General features: G+C 38.5%; 1 protein-coding gene across 7 annotated transcripts in view; it reads left to right on the forward strand.

Moving 5' to 3' along the window:
* Window positions 1-20,445, forward strand: part of SCML2 (Scm polycomb group protein like 2) — a 71,096-nt gene that overhangs the window by 8,655 nt on the left and 41,996 nt on the right. For 3 of the 7 annotated variants that reach the window (XM_085051230.1, XM_085051255.1, XM_085051237.1), the window contains exons 2-4: window positions 4,804-4,911; window positions 10,862-10,930; window positions 17,596-17,666. In XM_085051230.1, coding sequence (XP_084907356.1) covers window positions 4,890-4,911; window positions 10,862-10,930; window positions 17,596-17,666 — 162 coding nt within the window. In that variant the 5' untranslated portion in view covers window positions 4,804-4,889. Of the gene's footprint in view, window positions 1-385; window positions 419-4,803; window positions 4,912-10,861; window positions 10,931-17,595; window positions 17,667-20,445 lie in introns of those variants that run through there. The other 4 variants (XM_085051264.1, XM_085051272.1, XM_085051245.1 and 1 more) reach the window with 3 other exon arrangements.

Consider the following 20,445-nt stretch of genomic DNA (forward strand, 5'->3'; position numbering starts at 1 on the left):
GTAAATTTGACAAAAGTCTGTCTGTCCTAGCTCTGCTTTTAGTGACTAGAGGAGGTGTTCAGATATATCAGTTTATTAGAAGTTCAGCTGTATAGAAATGTGGAAGTTTAATTTCTTTTCTTTGAAAGAATTTAACTTTTTTGTTTTTTTAATACAAAGAATGTGAACTAAAAGGGATTCCAACTTAGATCAAATTTCATGTCAGAACACCGACTGATTATATATTTGTGTGCATAAATCTGATTTTTTATATTTTGGTTTGAAGTCATATATGTGTAATGCTAAACAATACAGAGTCTACTAATACAGAGCTTTTGCTACATTTTCTAAAGTTCTCATACATTCGTGTAATTTTTCTTCCTTTAGCCTTTGAGATCTCACTTTTCCATAGTGATGCCACACAGTGATGCACAAAGAGGTAAATTGATTATCTCTATTACAGAAATAAAGAAGTATGCTGTTGTCTTCAAGTATACTAGATGAATCTATATGCTACGGAGTTTGCTGGGAAGTATTTTTAAGTGTTGCAAATTTGGAAGTATTGTATTTTATTAAAAAACTCCTTTTAAGTTTTACTCTCTTTGTTTGTCTCTTTTCAGCCCCTTAAAGACTTTTGAAAGTGGTATGAAGTAGGGTTTTTATTTAAGGGACAACAGATGAGTAGATTATTAGGTTTAAGGAAAAGATATTCCAGATTAATGAAGGATAGCTTTGAAGTAACACAGTTAAGTCTTACTTGTTTGGGAAGCAACTGGTGCCTGTAGGTACACGTTCCCCATGTGTGGAATCTGGAGTGGGAACTATGGCTGCTGGAATGTGTGTCCATGGAGGAAGCTGCACAGGTCCTTGAAGTGCTCTTTGCAGCACTGGCAGTAACAAACAGCAAGAAGGAGGAGAGGAGTGATGAAAGCATGGCCAGCAGTTGTAGCTGATGTCTTGTGTGTTTCTAAAGGTAACAGCGCGTGAATGCTGGTGGTGAAAGCAACGCAAATCTTGTACAATTGAAAGAATTGCCAGGGGAAAGTATTTCTTAGCTTACTCTGTACCTATTTTCTGTCTATAACTGGTTTTGTTGTTCAAACTGTGTTTAATTGTTTTTCCCCCTTGCATATGGAATTTTAATCTGGAAGTGATCGTAGAGGAAAAAAAGGGGGAAATATAACTCCTTGTTCATACAAAGCCTGAAAAACATCTGCCTTTATTTCAAACTAAAATTAAGAACTTAGTCGATGCTGCAAAGAGGATGTTTTGTTAGATTTCTCCTCAGTGCAGTCAGTGTATCTGTGTAAAAGAATAGCCTCAGTCCTTATGCAGCAGAGATTTCCCAGTGATGACTGTCCTAGCTGTCAGGATGCCAATGGTAACATCTGAGTTACTGCATTTGTACCAGTGGTGGGGTCAAAAAAGCAAACAGGCTTTAAAATTGCTGTCTCTTGTCCTGCCTTAAATGCAGAGTCATTGACAGAAAAATTGTAATCTTTTTTTGTGCAGACTGAATCCACAATCTCCTCTTTCCTTAGGCATTTTTTAAATGTTATGTTTATCTTCGTAATTCTGGTGTGTGTTTGTGTGAGCAGGCATGCTGTCAAGATAAACTTGCATTGGGAAGCCCCAGATGTGCATGAATTTTTTTGAGTGCCTGGCTAACAGTGAAAAGGATAATGGAGGTGCATGGCAGGCAAAACAGAGCGATTTTGACATTTTCTGTAGAGTACTACCTGCTTTGAAATGCAGCAATACATGTCCTGTGAGTAATTCTTTCAAAATAAAGAGAGCAAATTTAGGCAGGAAAAATATTTTCCATCCTGTTTTCTGACACTTAATATTAAATACAAGCAGTGCAGAGAGGGTGAAGGCTTAGGCTTGTCTACTAATATAATACTTTCTGACAAAGGACTTGCACAGTGGAAGGTAGCTAGTAGAAGTGATTTGGAGATTAACAGTAAAAACTTCAGTAAGGAATTAAAGGCAGATATGTGCTTTCCATCTGATTTTTTTAAAAAGTGACTGATGTAAGGGACGTTAATCGGAGAAAGACTAAAGCTCAGTTTACAGAATGAATTGAGATGTAAGTGATGTAAATAATACTCTTGAGTGAGGATATCCTTTGAATGCTCTTTGGATTGAAGATATTTTGATGATTAATCCAATATTATCCTAGGTTTGTGGACTTTTTTTTCTCCTTGCTTTTTCCTTAGCTTACAGCAAATGGTTTCTCACTGGATTCTGTACAGTCTCTTAAATAGCTTGGTCATTTTCTATCTGTGACTGACAACCACTGTGCTCAGCTCAGGTTTTATAACTTTGGTTTTCATTCTGCTGTTTTGTGCACTCTAAGGCCATTGCACTTCAGCCTTGCCATTGCATTTCTTTCTTTGTTCTTATATTCCTGACCTTGTTTGTTTCATTTTTGCCTTCATTTTTAGAAGCTGCTCGATTAATTTCTTAACCCCATTGTTCTCACTCAGCTTGATTTGGCAAGGTGCATCTACAAGAATGCGTTGAGCTCTTTTCTTGCTCCATAATTTTGCCAGAATGTCCCCTGGAGGTGTTTCCCTTGTATTTGCTGGTGGTTTTCTTCTCTTCTATTGGGGGTGTGCTGTGGGTTGAGCCAGGCTGGTGATGGTGAGTGGAACATAAGGGACTCTTTTGGTTAGCAAAAGACGTAACTGCCTTGCTCACAGTTTGCCACTTAAGTATGTGAGGCGATGGAAAGTAGTTCTACGTCTGCCCCTGCAGAAGAAGTTACACTTTGTTTCAGGTTGACACTGCCCTGTTTTGAAGGTAACTGGCTTTAATTTTGCTGTGGTTCAGCAACATGTAGTGGTGGATAGAGGCTCAAAAATACCGTTCTTGGATGTTTTCTGTGACAAACAGCACAATCAATGAGCTAATTTAATAGCAGCTCTAAATTGAGTACTTAGGTGTAACTGAGTTTTAAGTAGCACCTATTCGAAACAGTAATATATTGTGTTCCTGCAGTTGGGCTTGCCTCATTTCAAACAGCTCTTTCAGAACTTTCAGTTGTCTTATATTTTTAACAGGCTGGTGGGCATGCTGTAAAACAGCCTATCTGGTACAACACAAGCTAATGAAAAGCTGGAATCCTTTTTATGTTCTCACAGACGCTCTGGTTGTGCTAAACTTGATGACTATCACTACAGGGTTGGAATCTTTATTACTGCACCAAGTGCAATCTGGTACTTGGAACAAAAAGATAAAAACCATTCGCTGTTTTAAAGTAATCTGTAAAAACAGTTACTTTGACTCTGCATCACCTTCCATGATTTATTACTTGCAGTGGAAAAGCTTTGAATTTTTGGGGGAGTCTATGAAAGTATCAAGTATTTCAAATTTATTTGATGGCTTAAAAGGATTTCTATTCTTAATCCTGATGATCACTTATGCTATGAATGCTATTGTGTAGCAAAACCTGCTTATTTTATGGTACTATTCAGTTTTATTTATAACTCCTTTCAAGTCTCAGTCTTGAATTTTTGTAATAACTGTCTGGCTTGTTCACAGACAACACACACATTAAATGAATTCATCAGTCACTGGCATTTAAAAAAACCCATTTAATTAGCTTTAGCCATGGACCTTGCACAGTATAAAGTTTTCATCATGCAGTCCATCACCATAGTGTGTAAGTTTCTTGAAGCTCCAGTAAAGTGTTACAGTTCCAGGAAAATAGCTGTATGATGCTTCTCTTTTTATATGTGATATATATGTGTATTTTATTTTAGCACGTGAGTAGAAAAGTCAAGAAATTCCAAGCAGATAACCTGCTTTTCTACTGTTACTTCTTTTATGTCACAGTGGAAAGATGTGGCTTCTAAAAATGTTACCTTTGACAAAATTAATTGTGGAAAAAGTGTGCATATATTTAAATTTAAAAAACTCCTCAAATTTTTGATGTCAGCTTTAAACCTCATGGAAATTCCTTGAAAGGAAATTATCTAAGGACATAATTCAGAAATTTCAATCTATTTACCCGTTATTACTTGAAAAGTTAATGGAGAAGGATAATAAACTTCCTGGCTTTGTTGCTTCAAGGCTAAATGTTTGAAATGAGTTTGACTTGAACACAGTCAAAGTTCTAAATACTAGATACTGGAGTAGAAAGTCACAGTAACACGCACAAAAAAGAATGTTTTTGCTGTTTTACACTAGTTTAACCAATCTGTCTGGTCCAGTTTCCAAAACCCTACAAGAATGTGTCTCATTGCTTTTATCTGCAGTTAGCATTTCCTTAACAGTTCTCAGTGCAGTTACAAGTCTGTTACAAATCATAGGGCAAGGGTATCAGTGAGCACTTAGGCCTTTGTGCAGATTTTTTACATTACTGTTTTGTTCCCTCTTCAACTGTAGTTGTGCGAGATAATGTGTTTTACTCAAAGCTATTTAAGTTGATGATTGTTTAACTCTGTGCAAGTGAGGTAGGATGAGTAGGTTATACATAAAGAGTATTCCATTTTTCAGTAGTGTTTGTTGGGGAGAAACAGGAATAAAGCATGTTTTATATCTTTCTTTGTATTAGAAGTTCACAGAAGATGCAAATCATTAGACAATGAACTATCTAAAACAATGAAATGAAAGTTTGCATTTGGTACCCTTGTTACTTTTATATAACTGTTGTTTGCACACTACTCTCCTACAGATAGTTTGTAAAACATTTGCAATTTAAAACCAGAAAGATAATTATACACCCATACAAAAAAAAAAATCATCCTTTCCAAAAAAAAGAAAACCCAAACACCAACAACAACCTCCCCCCTAACTTCTTGTATTACTGCTCCACAGGAAACTGTTGTGCTGAAAGGAAGAATTAACTGGTCTTTCAACTTCAGCCTTTTTATTGTGAGAGGGGAGATCACAGAAGTGTTACCATGGGGAGAACAGCAGCTAAAGGTAAGGCCTGCTAGCTTTAATCCAAGAGGAAAGAAAGTGGGGAACCTGCTAAGTTCTCTTTTTGGAGCTGGTGGGATACAACATGACAATTGCTGTTAGATTAAGAAAGATAGTTTGTGATATTTACTGAATCCAGGTAAGTTCAAACTTCCCATTGTTTTAAAGTACATGCGCTGAATTTGGCTGCCTTAAGTTCTACAAGTTCAATGAAAAGAATTCTATCCTGTGACAGCCTTGAAACCATTACTGTACTCTGAAATTAAGGAATGTGTCTAGATGTGCTATTAAATAAAACATAGGGCTTTATTCTGTAGCTGCATATAATGTAGCAGAATAATAACTAAGTAGTACAAAGAATCAAATTTTGTCACAATGCATGGCATTAGCAACTGTCCCTTGAAGGTAAAATGAACATTTTAAAGAAATTCATCCACAAGTACACAGTGTACCAGAGGTGTGATTTCTGCTGTGTCATGTCTGCAGATGTTAATTGTGAGTTAAGAGCTAAAATAGGAAGTGAGGCTTAAGGAGAAACAAGAGCATTTGGGCTGGTGAAATAAAAAATAAAAAAAGAAGAGGAAAAGATCTACTGTCTTAAACCATGTTGCTGTTTTGAAAGCTTCCAGATTGGTAGTCCTCCCCCATAAAAGGCTGCTAGCACTTTTGTACTTTCCTTGAGCTTTCCACCTTCAACCCAAGCTGCTTTATGTGCTTGTGTGTTCCCTTGGTAAATAATTGTCTTTTGCTAGAATAGATTTTCTGTAACGGCAGGAGTCATCTGTTTAATTGTTGCACCAAAGGTTTATGGAGAAAGTCTGTCCCCTTTTCTTTCAGGTTTTCTGCATGGCTGTTGTCTAAATATACTCAAAGAGACTCCCTGTTCCAAGCAGATAAGAATCCCACTAGGGAAGTACAAAAAGAAGGGGAAGGAGAAACTTTGTATTCAGTCTGTCTAGCTATCCTCAACTGTGTGCACTGAGGTTTGGTGAAGGGTAGCTGAAATGTGCTCACAGCCCCGTGTAGTACGGAGTTAGAAGAAGGCCACTTTCTGAGCAATGGCAGATCTTGGGCTTGTCTTAGTAAACTTCATTTGAGGGTGAGTGACTGTGTGGCACGGGAACAGCAAAAGTTTTTGTCACCCAAAGGTATTTCCCATACATCAGGAAAAGACAAGGGGTTTGTTTTAGAAAGGTGGTATTCTGCCATGTTTTGAATACCCAGAAGAGTTGAAGACTTCCGGGTGGCTGAGGGATAGCTGCAGGAGTCTTGAAAGCCTGACTGTGAACTTCATTTTCCCCACTCTGGACAAGCAAATAACGAATCTTAGAAGACAGCACATATATGCCTTCCCATGTAGTACACCATTCTGGGAGAAAAACCATTACTGTTAAAAAATGTGATGCTTGTCATCGCTTAGACAAAGCAATTATCCAGTTTGCTGAAAGATTAACTCTTCTAGAAAGAAGTGTTACAGAGTTTTAAAGCTTCTCAGGCAAGAAGTTGGAATTCAACAGGGGAGCTTATAAGAGGAAAATACACACTGGTCACCAAGATTATTTGCCAGAGCTTTACCACTGCCTTCTCTTATTTTTTTTTTTTTTTTTTTTTGGTATTCACAAGTCAGTCAGGATAGCTCTGTCTTTTTTTTTCCCTTTCTCTCTAATTTCGTGCATGATAGATGTGGTTCTCTTGCCTGTCTTCTGTTGAGTAATCTTATCAGCAGAATTCTGTGGTTACAGATAGTGTGGGAGTAATGTAAACACATGGAGTTTTGAATCAGTAAGCAGAAAGTTTAAATAATCTTCCTTTAATCTTGGTTTGTATCTAAAGCTTTAGTTTATGAAGTGCACTGTAGAAAAGAAATAGTTGGTCAACAATAGAATATCTTGCTTTTAAAATTTTAGTATATGCTGTACTCTAATCTTGCTACCTAGAAGAAAGAAATCTTTCATTGGTTATTTAGCCTGTATGTGTTATAGGCTAAATACATATAGATACATAGCAAATATATAAATGCTATGCTTTTATATGTATTACTTTATCTTTAAAACTTTTTTTTGAAATTGGTATCCTGTTCTTCATTGATTCTTGAGTATTCTTCAGCTACTCAGACAGCTCAGTAGCATTTGATTAAGTCCATTTGATTAATCAGCAGCATTTCATTGTAACTCTTGCTTTGGCAAATGATCTAAAACATACTGTGTTTTACATTGAGACATAAACTGAAACTTGTCTCTTTAAAAATGGACAGAGGAAGATAGATGATGAATTAAGCTGCCCTATTTTTTTCATCACCGTGAGCTTCAAGACTATAGAACTTATAAATCTTTTCTCCAATATATGAATAGAGTCAATTTTTCAGGCTCCAAGGAATTAGCCTTTGAATATGGCTAGGAGCTGAGTGTGGAAGGGGATGAAAAGGAAATACTCTTTGTACCTGTACAATTACCTCTTACCTGTACATACATTTACAGGTACATCTTACATCTTTTATTACCTCATTTTTTGAGGTTTGACTTCAGAGCTTCACCAGGCTGAGGATCATGTGCAGAGTCACCTTCTTCAGCCCAGTGATTTGAATAATAGCCCTCTGTCTTAATTTTTTTTTCTGTGATCTTTGGAAACTAAATTTATTAGAATTTAGAACATCAAAATTTCAAATGTAGATTGGCATGCATAAAACCCCTATATGTTTATAAAATGGATTAATATTAATAAAATCTTACTTTATTTATAGTTATTTTTGAAAATAAACCATAATTGGAAAAAGCACACCTGAACAAGTCTTGGAAGTACAGACTGTGAAGTAGTGACTGTGAAATAGACTGGGGAAAGTTTTCTGGGGTGGGAGTAGGTACAGGGTGTCTCACATGGAAACAGGTTGGTAATTCTTCCTGCTAATAGCTTTTCATTGGCTTAGACAAAATGCTCCAGCTTTGTAATGGTATTCCCAACTTCCCACTGAAGAAGGTTGGAAGGCATAAAAGCAAGGGGATCCTTTGAAAGTAATCTTGGTTTTGTTCAGACTTATTTTTGAATGCTTCTGCATGTGTTGGGTGAGATTTATTTATGCATTTTAAAGAGCAGATTTCTGGCCATTGAAAACAAGTGATAGTGACAGTGCCTTGTGTTTACTGTGAATGAAAATACCTCCACCTCAAATGAAATAGTTGTTTAAAATGCTATAATCCACTTTTCATTAATGTAACAATCTCTTCTTTTTGTATAGTTTTCTAACGGCTGATAAGAAAAATATGTTGCCGAGAGTGTTTTGTTTCAACTTTCATATTTGCTGTGATATTTTTGAAACAGACACTCAAGCTGACTGGTACAGGGAATAAATAATTCATGTAGTGATTGTCAGCAACATCACATGTGGTGTCCAGGCTGCAGTTTTTTACATTCTTTCACCTGTTCTTGATGTCTCTCATCATGAAAGGCTGTCATCTTGTTTTTAATCTGGCCCTGTTGGGTAGATATTCTTTCATGACTCTGTCCTTTCAAGCTTTGGGTGTTTGCAGGAAGCAGTTATTAGTTCTCCTCTTTCAACGGAGTTCCACATAAGAGACTTACTGGTTTCCTTTTTGGAAATAGTCAGATTGGGAAGTTATTTGTTATGAAAACTGACAGCCTGGTGTCTGCAATAGTATCATAACTGTTTTTGGGAAAACCTGACTGAGCTTACAGAACATGACAAAAGGTTCTGCTGTTGATTGCTACCGCTCAGTAGAAAATTAGCTGGATTCAGCTAAATCCGAAAGAGGTTGGATGAAATATATTTTGACCTGTGGGACAGAGAAGGTGAATGTTAACCTTGCATTTTGTCAGTGTTACTGAACCAGTTTTAACACTATCCCTTCTGAGATTCCCAGAGGTAGTTGTAGGATGTCCACTTAGTATATGCTGTCCACTTGTGTTGTTAAAGCCCTACTGCTGAGGAAATACTGGGGTTAGAGCTCAGTGGGGACTGTCCGAAATAATTTCAGCAGTTCTATCTGAAGTTGACCTTCATAGGCATTTCTTTTCAGAAACCTATATAATAGAAAATGTTCCAAAGCAAACTTTTTCCAAAAGAAAGACCATGTAAGTCAAGAAAAAAGATTAAGTCAAGGAGTAAACATAGCATTTTGTTTCCTTTTCAAAGGACTTGCAGTTCTGCCCATCTGTGCTTTAGGAGAAAAAATGGTATTTTTGCAGTGTATTTGGAGCAGTTGTGTAGCTCTACATTGATTTTCTAGGACTGTGAAGTCTGGGTTATTCTTGGAAGGTGTCTTGGTCCTGAGTATAGTAATAGGCTTTAATGGCCCTATCTCACCTGGGGCCTCCACCTGCCCTGCCCAGGACCCCATGTCAGCCCCTGCTGCAGCGATGCCGTAGCAGGGCCAGTCTCCAGATTGGCACAGCCCTGGCCCCATGCCCCATCCCAACCCCTGCCTGTCTCCTGAGATGCTGCCCAATGCTGGGGCTGCCCTGGTGCCTCCCCCTGGCAGCTCCTGGACAGGGTGCTGGGGTGGCCCTGGCTGTCGAGGCCCTACCTGGCCACCCCCGAGGGTGCCCTGGCCATTGTGTTCTCTGGCCAAAGGAACATCACATCCTGCCTAGCACAGAGCCACGGGGATGGCTTATCCTCTCCTCACTGAACAGTAGGGGAGGATGTTGGGATTGATGACAGAAGATTGTAATGACTCAGCACTTGGATTACATTGCAGTTCCTTGATAGATAATGAAAGAAGTGAGATGGAAGTGCTGAATGCCACACGTTGCTTGTCAGTATTCTGTGTTTCAAGAAATGCCTTACAGAAAAGAAACACTGTTAGGGCTTAGTCTTTGCTGCAGAGCAGCTCATTGCATTTCAAGTGTTTCTGTCACCAAATGCTTCACAGTCTAGGTCAGGAGTGTTTTTATTTCAAGAGCAAGCCAATCAGTAGCTGAAGACTTAAAAGTGAGCAAATACAGGAATTGGCTACTAATGCAATCTTGCAGTTAAAGTGAGCCTTCCCTTCACCTGTACCAGTTCAGGTGTACTAGGATAACCTGAGCACAAGCTTTCTTGCAGGAGCAGCCCCATTCCCAGTATTGAGGCATTGACAGGCCAAAAGAGTTATTCTCCTATGCAGATCTTGGTAAAAACAAAAAAGCTTTTCAAATCTGTAAATGTACTTGTATTTTTGTAGTCAGGTCAGCATCATATTTGAATCATACTCTAGTCCATGAGTGTCAAAAGCAGGTCACCAAGCAGCATATTTCAAAAGGAATGAGTGGAACTTTCTCCCTCAGTCTTCTCCTTTATAGCTGCCCAGTTCTCCTGTGTTTCTCATACCTGCTGAAATCCATAAAAAATGAAATATGGCAGACTCCTTTCTGAGTGTGTGGTGAGATTAATGATAGAGAAGGTAAATTCTCCTGAATGATTCTTTTAAATAACTGACATCTGCACTGAGATAATTGCTTTGAGGATTTGCGAATTTAATACTGAGAATATTGAGTATTCAAGAATCTAAATAAAGAATGAAATCTTTAACTCAGAAATTTTGTTTTAGGGTGGGTTTGGTTTTTTTCCTTGTTTCTCAGTTCATGGTGATCTAGACAAGATGTACAAAGATATCTAGTGATCTTTAGGATGTCAAATTATGTGTAGGTTGAGTAAAACGGTTAAAAAATAGGACAGGATTGCTGTCTGTGGCTATGTATTCTGCAACTAGATTTATTCTAATACTTGATATAAAGTAGTCAAAAACTGCTTTTTCATGCTCTACTTTTCAATATATTTTGAAGGTAAAATAGTGCAGTGATTAAATTTAGAGTATAGTTACCTTTTTGATTATGCACTGAAATGAGTAAAAGAAAGTCAACAAGATATTCTGTATTGTTTGAAAGCATTCTGTGCTATGCTGGACATCGTTATGATGTGAATATTACATTTATTATGTAATGGCATCTTGTCTTTTAGATTCAAAGAATATTAAAAAAGAGAAAGATGGAAAGAATCAGCAGGCAAACAACCCGTCTTTAAAAAGTGGTAGGTATTGCAGCTGTCAGGTTATTAGTTAAGGTACTCTAAAAGAAAAAGTGTATGTTTGAATTATACTATATTCTGAGCTTTCTTTTTCTTGTTGCAATCGCTTGGGTTATTACTGGTGGGTAGTTAAAAACATACCTTTTCTTTTGTCTGTTAGGAAAGTATGTTTTGGTATAGAAAGTGATGGTTGAAACTGCTTGACTTGAGCCTGCTAGTTTTACTAGCCAAGATACCAACTCTTGGTATATGTAATCAAAGATGCTGTGTAAACATTATTTTTAGACCATTACTGATTTGTCTGTTCTTCTCATCATGTGTTTCTCCATTTCACGCCTTTTCTGCTGCAGTTATCTTCTACATCTGTAATGTGTTTCCTGGTGCCAGAAGAAGGATTTACAGTTTAATAGTCTAGAGTTTTTGGGATTGCTAACTGGATTAAATTGTCTGGGATTCTAATTTTACTTTAAATAATTTATTTGAAAACAGCATTTCTGGCTTTTTTTAGTAAACTGAGGAAACTGCTCACTTACCAGAAATGATCCAGATTCTTAGCTAACTTCACCTCTGCTATCCTCAGCAGGTGCCATAAGGCACTGTATAAATGAGATTACTGTCAGGAGAGCTTTTGTGGGCTGCAGTGAGACAACAGCAACATCCTTAGATACCCTTCATATGTTCATGTTGTTTGCTTGAATTTGGGACAATAAGAAATGTCATGAGTAGTATTGACTAAAGAGCAAAATCTCTTCAGGAGTTCTTGAAAATATGACACTGAATTATTTAAACTCTCACTCTACTCACTTTTCTATGCCCTCTGACTCCTGGTAGATGGTGTAGTTCTTCTTAGGTACCAATGGAGACAAATACCATGGTCACTGATCAAACATGCCTGGATACTGACATGTTAGCTGGTAGTTGAGGTAGTGACTTTGCACAAAAGATACAATACTAGCCATAGTACAGCCTGCTGCTGTTACATTTTCCAGACCTATTTTTTTCATTTATTGGGGTTCTGGCAATCACAGAATGGGTAAGGTTGGAAGCAACCACTGGAGGTCATTTTAGTCCAACCTCCTGCTCAAGCAGGATCTCCTAGACTACATTACTCAGGGTTGTGTCCAGACAACTTACGAATATCTTCAGAGGAGGAGAGTCCACAGCCTCTGCAGGCAACCTGTCATCTTTGTTATTTGTCTCTGTTACTTTGAGACAGAAAAGAAAATAAATTTATGTCTTTTTCCTGCTTCTACAGTGTAAAAGGAGCTCCAGTCAAACTGGACTCAGCATGTCTGCTTTAAATAATATTGTCTGACATGACAAGACGGAGTGCTATAAGACACCCCCCACCAGCAAAGTGCTTTTCATATGTGGATAAGATAACCATATTTCATGAGTCACTGGAAAATGTCCCTGCCTCCTCCTGCAGTTGAGAGAAAGGTGTTGGAAAAGCTTTGTGGAGAAGCAGTGCTGAGCAGGCAATCCTTATTCTGTCATCTGTGTTCTTCCACTTGGTCTGTACTGTTAAACTAGTTTCTGGACATTGAACCTCCTCATGAAATCTAGGCTCAGCTCTGTCAGAGAGGAGCTTCTTGCAAGATCTCTGATTTTCCACAGATGAGATGATGATTTTTATCCTGTGTTGTTGCTTGTTGATGGCAAAGGAGCAGAAAGAGCCTCTTGGTGCTAGATGAAGAAAGATACTGTACAATGCTTTGGGCTGGCAACTAGGAAGTCTTCAGAGTTTCTAGGGGAATGTGTGATAGGAAAGGTGAAAGAGGAGATAGAGAGGTGTGAGAAGAATGGGTTAAAAAAATAGACTAAAGTGAATAGAGAAAGACATGTGGAGGAGAAAAATTCTCATTGAAGACTCACAACTTATAGAAAGAGGTATGAGGTATAAAGCAGAGTATGAAATACCTTACACTTAAACGATTATATATGCCAGAGTATGTAAACAACAATTATAAGGAAATATCATCTTGGAAGATGAGAGATTGTGAGATCAAGACTAGAAAAGATTCGTCTCCATGTCCAAAGTCTCAGAGGCGTGCCAAGGGAACCTAAGGGTGGTCTGAGAGGACTTGACATGCTCCATCTGCCCAAACAGTGTTTAGACTATTGTGATACTGTACTATATTAACCTAAATAAGCCAGGACCCTAAATTCTACCAGTCTACAAGTGATACTTAACTCATAGTTTAAATCTTCAATTAAAATTTTGTAAAACTTTTGACTTACACTAAACTGGAGAATTAGCTATGGTGAAAGAAGATGGGGAGTACTTCAACAAACTGGGCGTTTATTTATTCTTGGCAACAGATGTGACACCAGCAAGGGTGCTGAGGCAGGGGACTGATATCACTATGAGGCTTCTTGCTCTTTTTGTAGAGCTTGTAGTGATTGAGGAAGTTTCATGATGACTGGCGAAGGTTAAACAGTGTGCACTCTCAAGAAGGACCAGATGGGAGCACCTGGGGAATTATGGGTTGGCCTGCCTGATCTAAGTCTTCAGGAAGACTATGGAGAAAATCGTTCTGGAAATCATTTCCAAGTAAATAAAGGACAAAGGTGAGGTCAGGAACAGTGATGGATTTGCCAAGGGCGAACTGTGCATGACTGATTGCCTTTTGTGGTAAGTTATTCTGTAAACAAGGGAGAGCAGTGGATGTTGTTCATGTCTACTTTAGCAAGGCTTTCTCTACAGTTTCTGCAGTGTCCTTTCTGTCAGACTGGTGAGATGTGGTTAGAACAGTTGGATGAAAAATCAGCTGGACTGTCAGGCAGTGCAAGATCCACCTGGTAGCTGGTAGCTAGTGGCATTTCTTAGAGGTCAGTAGTAGGGCTGATGCTGTTTTATGCCTTACTGTCAGATGGGGACCATTGGACAGAACACACTGCCAAGCCAGTGTGTGGGCAACATCTAATGTGGAGGAGTAGCCAGTAGGCTGGAAGGCAGGACTGCCCTTGAGATGGTCTTGCCCGTGCTGGGGAGATGGGACGACAGGACCTTGGTGACACGCAGTGGTGAATGGAGAGACCCTCCCGGCCCCTGCAGAGCCCTGCAGCAGCCCAGGCGGGAAGCTGGCTGCTAGGAAAGGAATTCAGCAGGAAAGGCCCTGGAAAGCCGGCAGGCAGCAGCCGAGTGTGTACCAGCAGCGTGCTCTTGTGGCTAAAGACATCAACTGCGCAGGGATCGTGTGGGCAGAACTGCGGGCAGCAGCCCGGAGGAGGGATTCACTGCTTTGGGGCATTTGGGAGACTCTGTCCGGAGAACTGTGTTCTGTTTTGAGCTGCACAGTACGAGGAAGGCGCTGCTCTACTGGAGCAAGCTGGCTGGAAGTCCACCAAAAGAATGAAGGAGCTGGAATGCAAACATAGGCAAAAAAGCTGGTACTGAAACCGGAAGAAATGTTTCTTTTTCAGCCAAAAGAAGAGAAAGCTTATGGGAGATGGTCTCGCTGTCTTCAGTTACCTGACAGGTGAATGGAAAAGGGACAGAGCCAGGCTCCTCTCAGAGCCACAGTGGAAGGAGAGGCAACAAATACTGGCTGGAGCATAAGAAATTCCTCCTTGATGGAAGGAAGAAATATTCACATTGAGACTGATGGAACCCTCAAGGAGCAGGAGGCTGAACTAGAGACCTTCTGGGGTCCCTTTTAGCTTGAGTTACTTTGGGATTGGCAGGTTTGACAAGAAGTGATAGAGTATTGATACTGCATTGCAAAGAGCATCAAGCATCCAGTAATACAAGCAACTGTGGCGTAAACTCAGTCCCTCCATTTTTAAATTAGTAAGGCTTTTTGTCATTGGTGCTTGTTTTCTATCATTCTTTTAGAGTTTCACTCCTGTGCTGGTTATAAACAAATATTTTTTTCTTTTACAAAAGGCCTTGGTTACCCTCTGGTGTGGGTTTTGTTTTGTTCCAACCCCCCCTCAATTTCCAGTATATGCTGGTTTGTTCTTCAGCATAAAATTTTCATTTTCTCTCTAGTTTTCAGTTTGTTGGTGGGTTATAAAGTTGTGCTTGTTGCATAACGTTTTTTTCTTAAGCTGTTTAATTCAGCCTGCAGATTGGAGTGTGAAGGGAAGTGCACATTAAATTATTTAGTGTGAGCTAATTTTCTTAAGGATTTCTGGTTGTCAGAAGCTTCATGTTTTCAGGGTCTTTAGAATTAGAAATATGTATAATACAACTTCTTTACTTGTTCACACTGAGAATACAGAGAAGCCTTCGTGTAGATATTTTTTCAATGTGATTATCTTTCTAGAGGTGAATCTTACATGTTGCAAACATACTTGTGTCTCCTATTTCTATGACTACAGTAATTAAATGATAATTAGCACCATCTCAGAGAGCTTGGCTCTAATTTAATACAGTGTATTTTCACAGGTGGAGAGCTTCTGATTTTAACTCCAGGACATTTCTGCTTGATGCAAGAGCTTTTGATAGCCAGGATTTAAAGCACACAGCTAGGCAATGTTGTTTTCCTCTTGGATTTATCTGCAGCTGGCTGCTTGTGTTACGTATATGTCTTTCTAGTAAATGTTGCCTTGAAAAAAACAAAACTTTCTTTTCCTCTCTGTTTTGGTCATCCCACCAAATTTACCATCCTGTTATTATAATTGAGATAATTTGGGAAATATTGGTAACAATTTTTTTGGAGGAGGTGAATGAGGGTTTTTCCTGATAAATGAGATATCACTGTAGTATCTGTATTTGTACAGTCCTTAACACAATGAGGCTCTGATGCATGACTACAGCTTTCACATCATCTTAGATCTGAGACAGCTAGGACACAGCTAATGTTTTCTTTTGACAAGATGTAATTTTGTTGAATTAAGTACTTTACTAAGGTAAACTGATTAAAAACTAGGTTTTTATTTTGGTAAGTCAGAAGACAACCTGAAGTGGCAGTTTTATTTTTATATTTATTATTTATTTTTTATTATTAGGCTCCAAGAAGAATTTTTATAACATAGAACCTTGATAACAGTTCATAATACTTAATTTTTGCACCCTGCTTGGCCTGTTAATGAAAAGAGCAACAAATCTGGAGGCCGCTTTCTGGAGAAAGCTCTGAAGAGTCAGTTCTGCCTTCCTAAAATACAAATATCTAATATATACCTAAGTTAATCTACCCTGCCTTTTGTGAGTGATAGAAAGTCAGTATTACCATATCAATGTGTGAATAAAATTTTCATTCCAAAATAGGCAGAATTCCAAGATGTTGTGTAGAAGTGTCTTTGTTACCAGCTTACATATACTCCAGACCAACAAATTAATAACTTTTGGGATTTTACTGACTTGTTGCTGACTTCTCACATAGCTAACAAGCACATGGCTTCTGTAGTGCCAAGGACAAATGACTTGTACATTTTTGAGTCTGTTATGCCAAAACCCAGGATCTCAGCAGGCCAAGGGGATGGGTCCCTTTTGCGTGAGGCACTTGGTATTTTCAGCTGAATGCTGTGCTCCTGCAGGCAGACTCTGGGTTCTAGCTGCCATACATCCTTCAGAGAAGCAGCGTGTGAGTGCTGGAAAATGCTGCCATTTTCTGATTGTTCTTTGCTTCTCCTCTCTCCTGAAAACTGCAGAGATGTGTTTAAGTGTCTGTGCCCAGTGGCATTTTTGGAAGAATTACTGACACACCCAGAACGGGCTCTCCATCGTCCCCAAGGATTTTGCTGTAGGCTGTGTGAGTGGCTGTTGCTGAGCCGCTGGGTGGCATCACTGCATCATTTTGGGTTCATCAGTGATTTATTCTTCAGGAACATCAGAAAGATGCCAGCTGCCCAAACAAGAAAAATAAGCAAAAGAGCTTACCTAGATAATTCAGTAACAAAAATATTAGCTGTGCCATTGTAGCTTTTCTCTTACACTTGATGTTAAAATAATTAATGCTTGCTTATATCTTTGATGTTGGTACTTCATATTTTTCCATTCATGCAAAGCTGGTAACGCTAAATAAATCAAATGCAGAATGCACTTGCCCATACACATAAAGAATGCCTCTATTAACACTGGAAAAAATACTATTATTTTGTTTCTTAACATTGCCGTAATATTTACCTATATATGCCATATTACATGATGTTCTACAAAAAGAAACCTTTATGTGACGTCAGATAAAGAAGAGACAAAGATGCAGTTGGAAGGCTATGCTAATCGTTGTGCTTCCTAGTGGACTGAGGGTTCATAACATACATTTCAACAGAATCCATGTGACTATGTTTTTCAATTTATATCATCTCAGTACTCATATGAGATTATAGTATCAACCCTGCTATTAGGGGTACTAAGATATAGCAAGGTTAATGTGATTTGTGTGAGGATGGTTGGGATATCCTTATGCAGAGAATTGAATATAGATACTCTGACTTGGATAATTTTGTATGTGGACCACAAAAAAAAGGGGGGAAAGTTTCTATTAAGTTTGCCTATTGTGTGTTCACCCCTGTAAATTAACAGTACTCTTGAAGCTTATTCAATGTATTTCGAAGTATGTATTTCGAAGGGGAAGTCTCCATTTGAGAGTAATTCTGTTCTTGAAAAAAAGTGTATTTACAAGATAGTTGGGTTTTCTGTCCTTTTCTTTCCTCAAATCCCCTTTTAAGTTCCCTTCTAAAAAACTGTGTATATGGTTTTTTTATCTTGTGTCTTCCAGAACAGTTTAATTGGGATGATTATCTGAAAGAGACTGACTCAGTAGCTGCCCCTCTGCATTGTTTCAGACAGGTACGCTAGATACTATTTTCAAGTGTGTGTGTATGTATGACTGCTTGCAGACTTCCCATTTGACTTCTTTTGATCTGTAGTTATCAGTAGCTTACAGTTTTGGCAGTTGCTAGCTACGGAAGTTTTTTTATTCTTGGTTTCAGCCTCAAGCCAAATTTTGAGGGTTTCATTAAAATTGTATCTTTGAACTCTGTTTTCCTTTAGAAAAAAAAAAAAAAGACTAGTTAATGAAAACAGATAGTCTTGTCAGAGTTCAAAAATGTTTTCTACTTTTTTCAATAATCTTAGAGGTACCGTGGTTTTAGTGAGAATTAAAAATCTGGCTGATCGTCAGAGGAGTCTTTCCTCTGCCCCATTTTTGAAAGATTTCTTTCAATTCTGTCTAGCCATAAGATGTGTGTGTGTAGTAGAGTTTGGTCACTTTTTTCCCTGGATCCCTAATATGTTTAATTTTGCCTCTTTCCAAACGGAGTGCTTTCTACTTAGGAGTAGCAGATACTAAAATAAAAAAAAAAAAAATCAGGGGGAATATATGGGAATACAAAGGAAATACTGGATTTATAATGAAGGGTGTTTAATGTAGTATTTTCTGTCTCATGCTGTACCCTACATGTTTGATCCCCTTCCCCCTCCCTGATGGTTTGGTATGTATTTGCAGATGCAGTTTAAATCTACCATCTTGTGTGAGCTAATAACCTCCAGTTAGTCAGCCCTCTGGAGATTGAGTCGATCTCTTTAGGCATCTTTCTCTCTGTAGAGGGAGCCAGGGCTGGTTTCAGCTTTCCCAAGCTAAGGTGTATCTTCTCTGTGTAAAGTTAAATAGGATTCATTTTGGCCTGTATGCCCTCAATGTGTTAGGAAGATAGTTGCTAAGGAATTGGATTGTTCAGGTTCATAGAACTGCAATAGGTGTGATAAGCAGCACATGTCCAGTTTAGTGGCTTGGTCGTGTTCAGAAATTGTTTTATAGGGTGTGTTGGTTGTCTGATAGTACTGTAAATGATACTGGCCTCCAGTGGGGGCTCAAATAAAAAGCAGCATGAATTGAATAGTCTGAGGAGGAGAGGAACCATCACTCAGTGAATCTGAAGCAGTTGCAGGAATGGAGAATAAAGAGAGAGAAACAGAGGTGGTAGCATTTCCTCATGCTAGATTTTGAATCTCAGCTTGCTCTTTGCAGATGAGCATAAAGGGCAAAGAGCCCCTGGCATAGTGCTTTCACTGAAGGATGGATAAAACCAGCAGTGTCCATAGCTCTGAGTTGAACTCCAGAAATTAATTTCATAGTATGTGTTTTTCACAGGCAGACACCTTAAGCTGTGTCTGGTAGAGCCAGAGGGTGGTGGCATGTCCCTGGATCTTTCTGAGGTTAATGCCAGGCTGTAGCATATCCTTGGATCTTGCTGAGGTTAATGCCCTACTCACAGACCATAAACCACCGTGACCAGAGTGTATGCTCCCAAGGAATGCTCAAAAGCCTTTCTATGTGCCCTTCTCACGTCTTCATCTTCCCTAGTAATGCTCAAGAAGTCTGAACTGAGCAACCAAATAATGCCTTGAATAGAGATGCTTAGGTGACATGCATTGACTGAGATAAATCCAAGTGACCTGGATTGCTTAAGCAGTGAGTGAATTGGAAAAAAGAGCTTTAATTTATGTGTGTAACAAATTTCAAACAATTTACATTGTTTCTTATATGCAGACATATAATATGCAGACTTGCAGTTTTTCTGAGAGTCGACCTTTAAGTAGAAAGTGATATGCAATGGTGATTAGAGCAGAGCTAGATCCTTTCACTACATAATGTTTGCAGATTTTAGAACCTAAAGTGCTTGTGCTTTATGTAGGACTAATTTGACTTTTATTGGATTACATATGAATTGTATATGTCATTATTAGTCTGTGTAATGCTAAGAAATACACTGCTGTGGCCAGCCAGAAAATAAAGAGCGGAGAGAAACTTAATTTGAAAATTATATACAGAATTTGTGACCTGTGGGAGTTTTAAAAGTTTAAATTCTGTAGTAATTAAAAATTACCTGGGGAACAAGAAATTAAAGCCTCTACCATAAATTAAGATCTAGACAGCTAATGGAAAGTGATTAAAGTATTTTTCTTAATTTAGAAGGCATTTTATCTGTTGCTTTAAGTTGTTTTTAAGTACTATGTAAAATTCCAATGCACTTCATATTCCTTCTTCTTGCCCTAAAACTTTTTTTCCAAGCAGATGAAATTTTTAAATGTAAAAACTCAGTCCCTCATGCTTTGAGCAGAACTTAAAGTAAGGCTGATATTGAATGAGGTTTTGTTATTTTATTTAAGGACAAACTAGCATGGAGGACTTACCTTTGTAGTAGAATGCCTTGAGTTGTTAGTATTTAAACAAGCTTACCTTTTCCTCAAACAAATAAATAAACTCCCAAATTTCTCATTTTCTGTGCTTTTCCTGGTTGTAGAAAATAACAGCTTGATGAGCAATATCCTGAAATTGAATTGCCCTTTAATATGCTCAGGGCTCCCCTTTCAGCCAGCCTGCTGTCTGAGTGCAGCATTGGCAGATGCTCGTTGAATTTTGCTCGCCTCTTTGGTTTTTGGGCTCAGGCTCCTCCAGGGCTCCTGCTGTTGAACTAGGGTCAGTTGTAAATAGTGCACCTGCACAATACAGCAATTAGAGCAAGATGTATTTTAGATATCTAAAAGTGGTGGAGAAAAAATATCACTAACACTTGTTGGAGTAGTGAATTTCTTCAGTCTTTTCCTGTGTCCCCAGACAGGTAGG

The sequence above is a fragment of the Lichenostomus cassidix genome, chromosome 1, assembly GCF_008360975.1.
Source record: "Lichenostomus cassidix isolate B80296 chromosome 1, HeHo_3.0, whole genome shotgun sequence".
Taxonomy (NCBI): Eukaryota; Metazoa; Chordata; class Aves; order Passeriformes; family Meliphagidae; genus Lichenostomus; species Lichenostomus cassidix.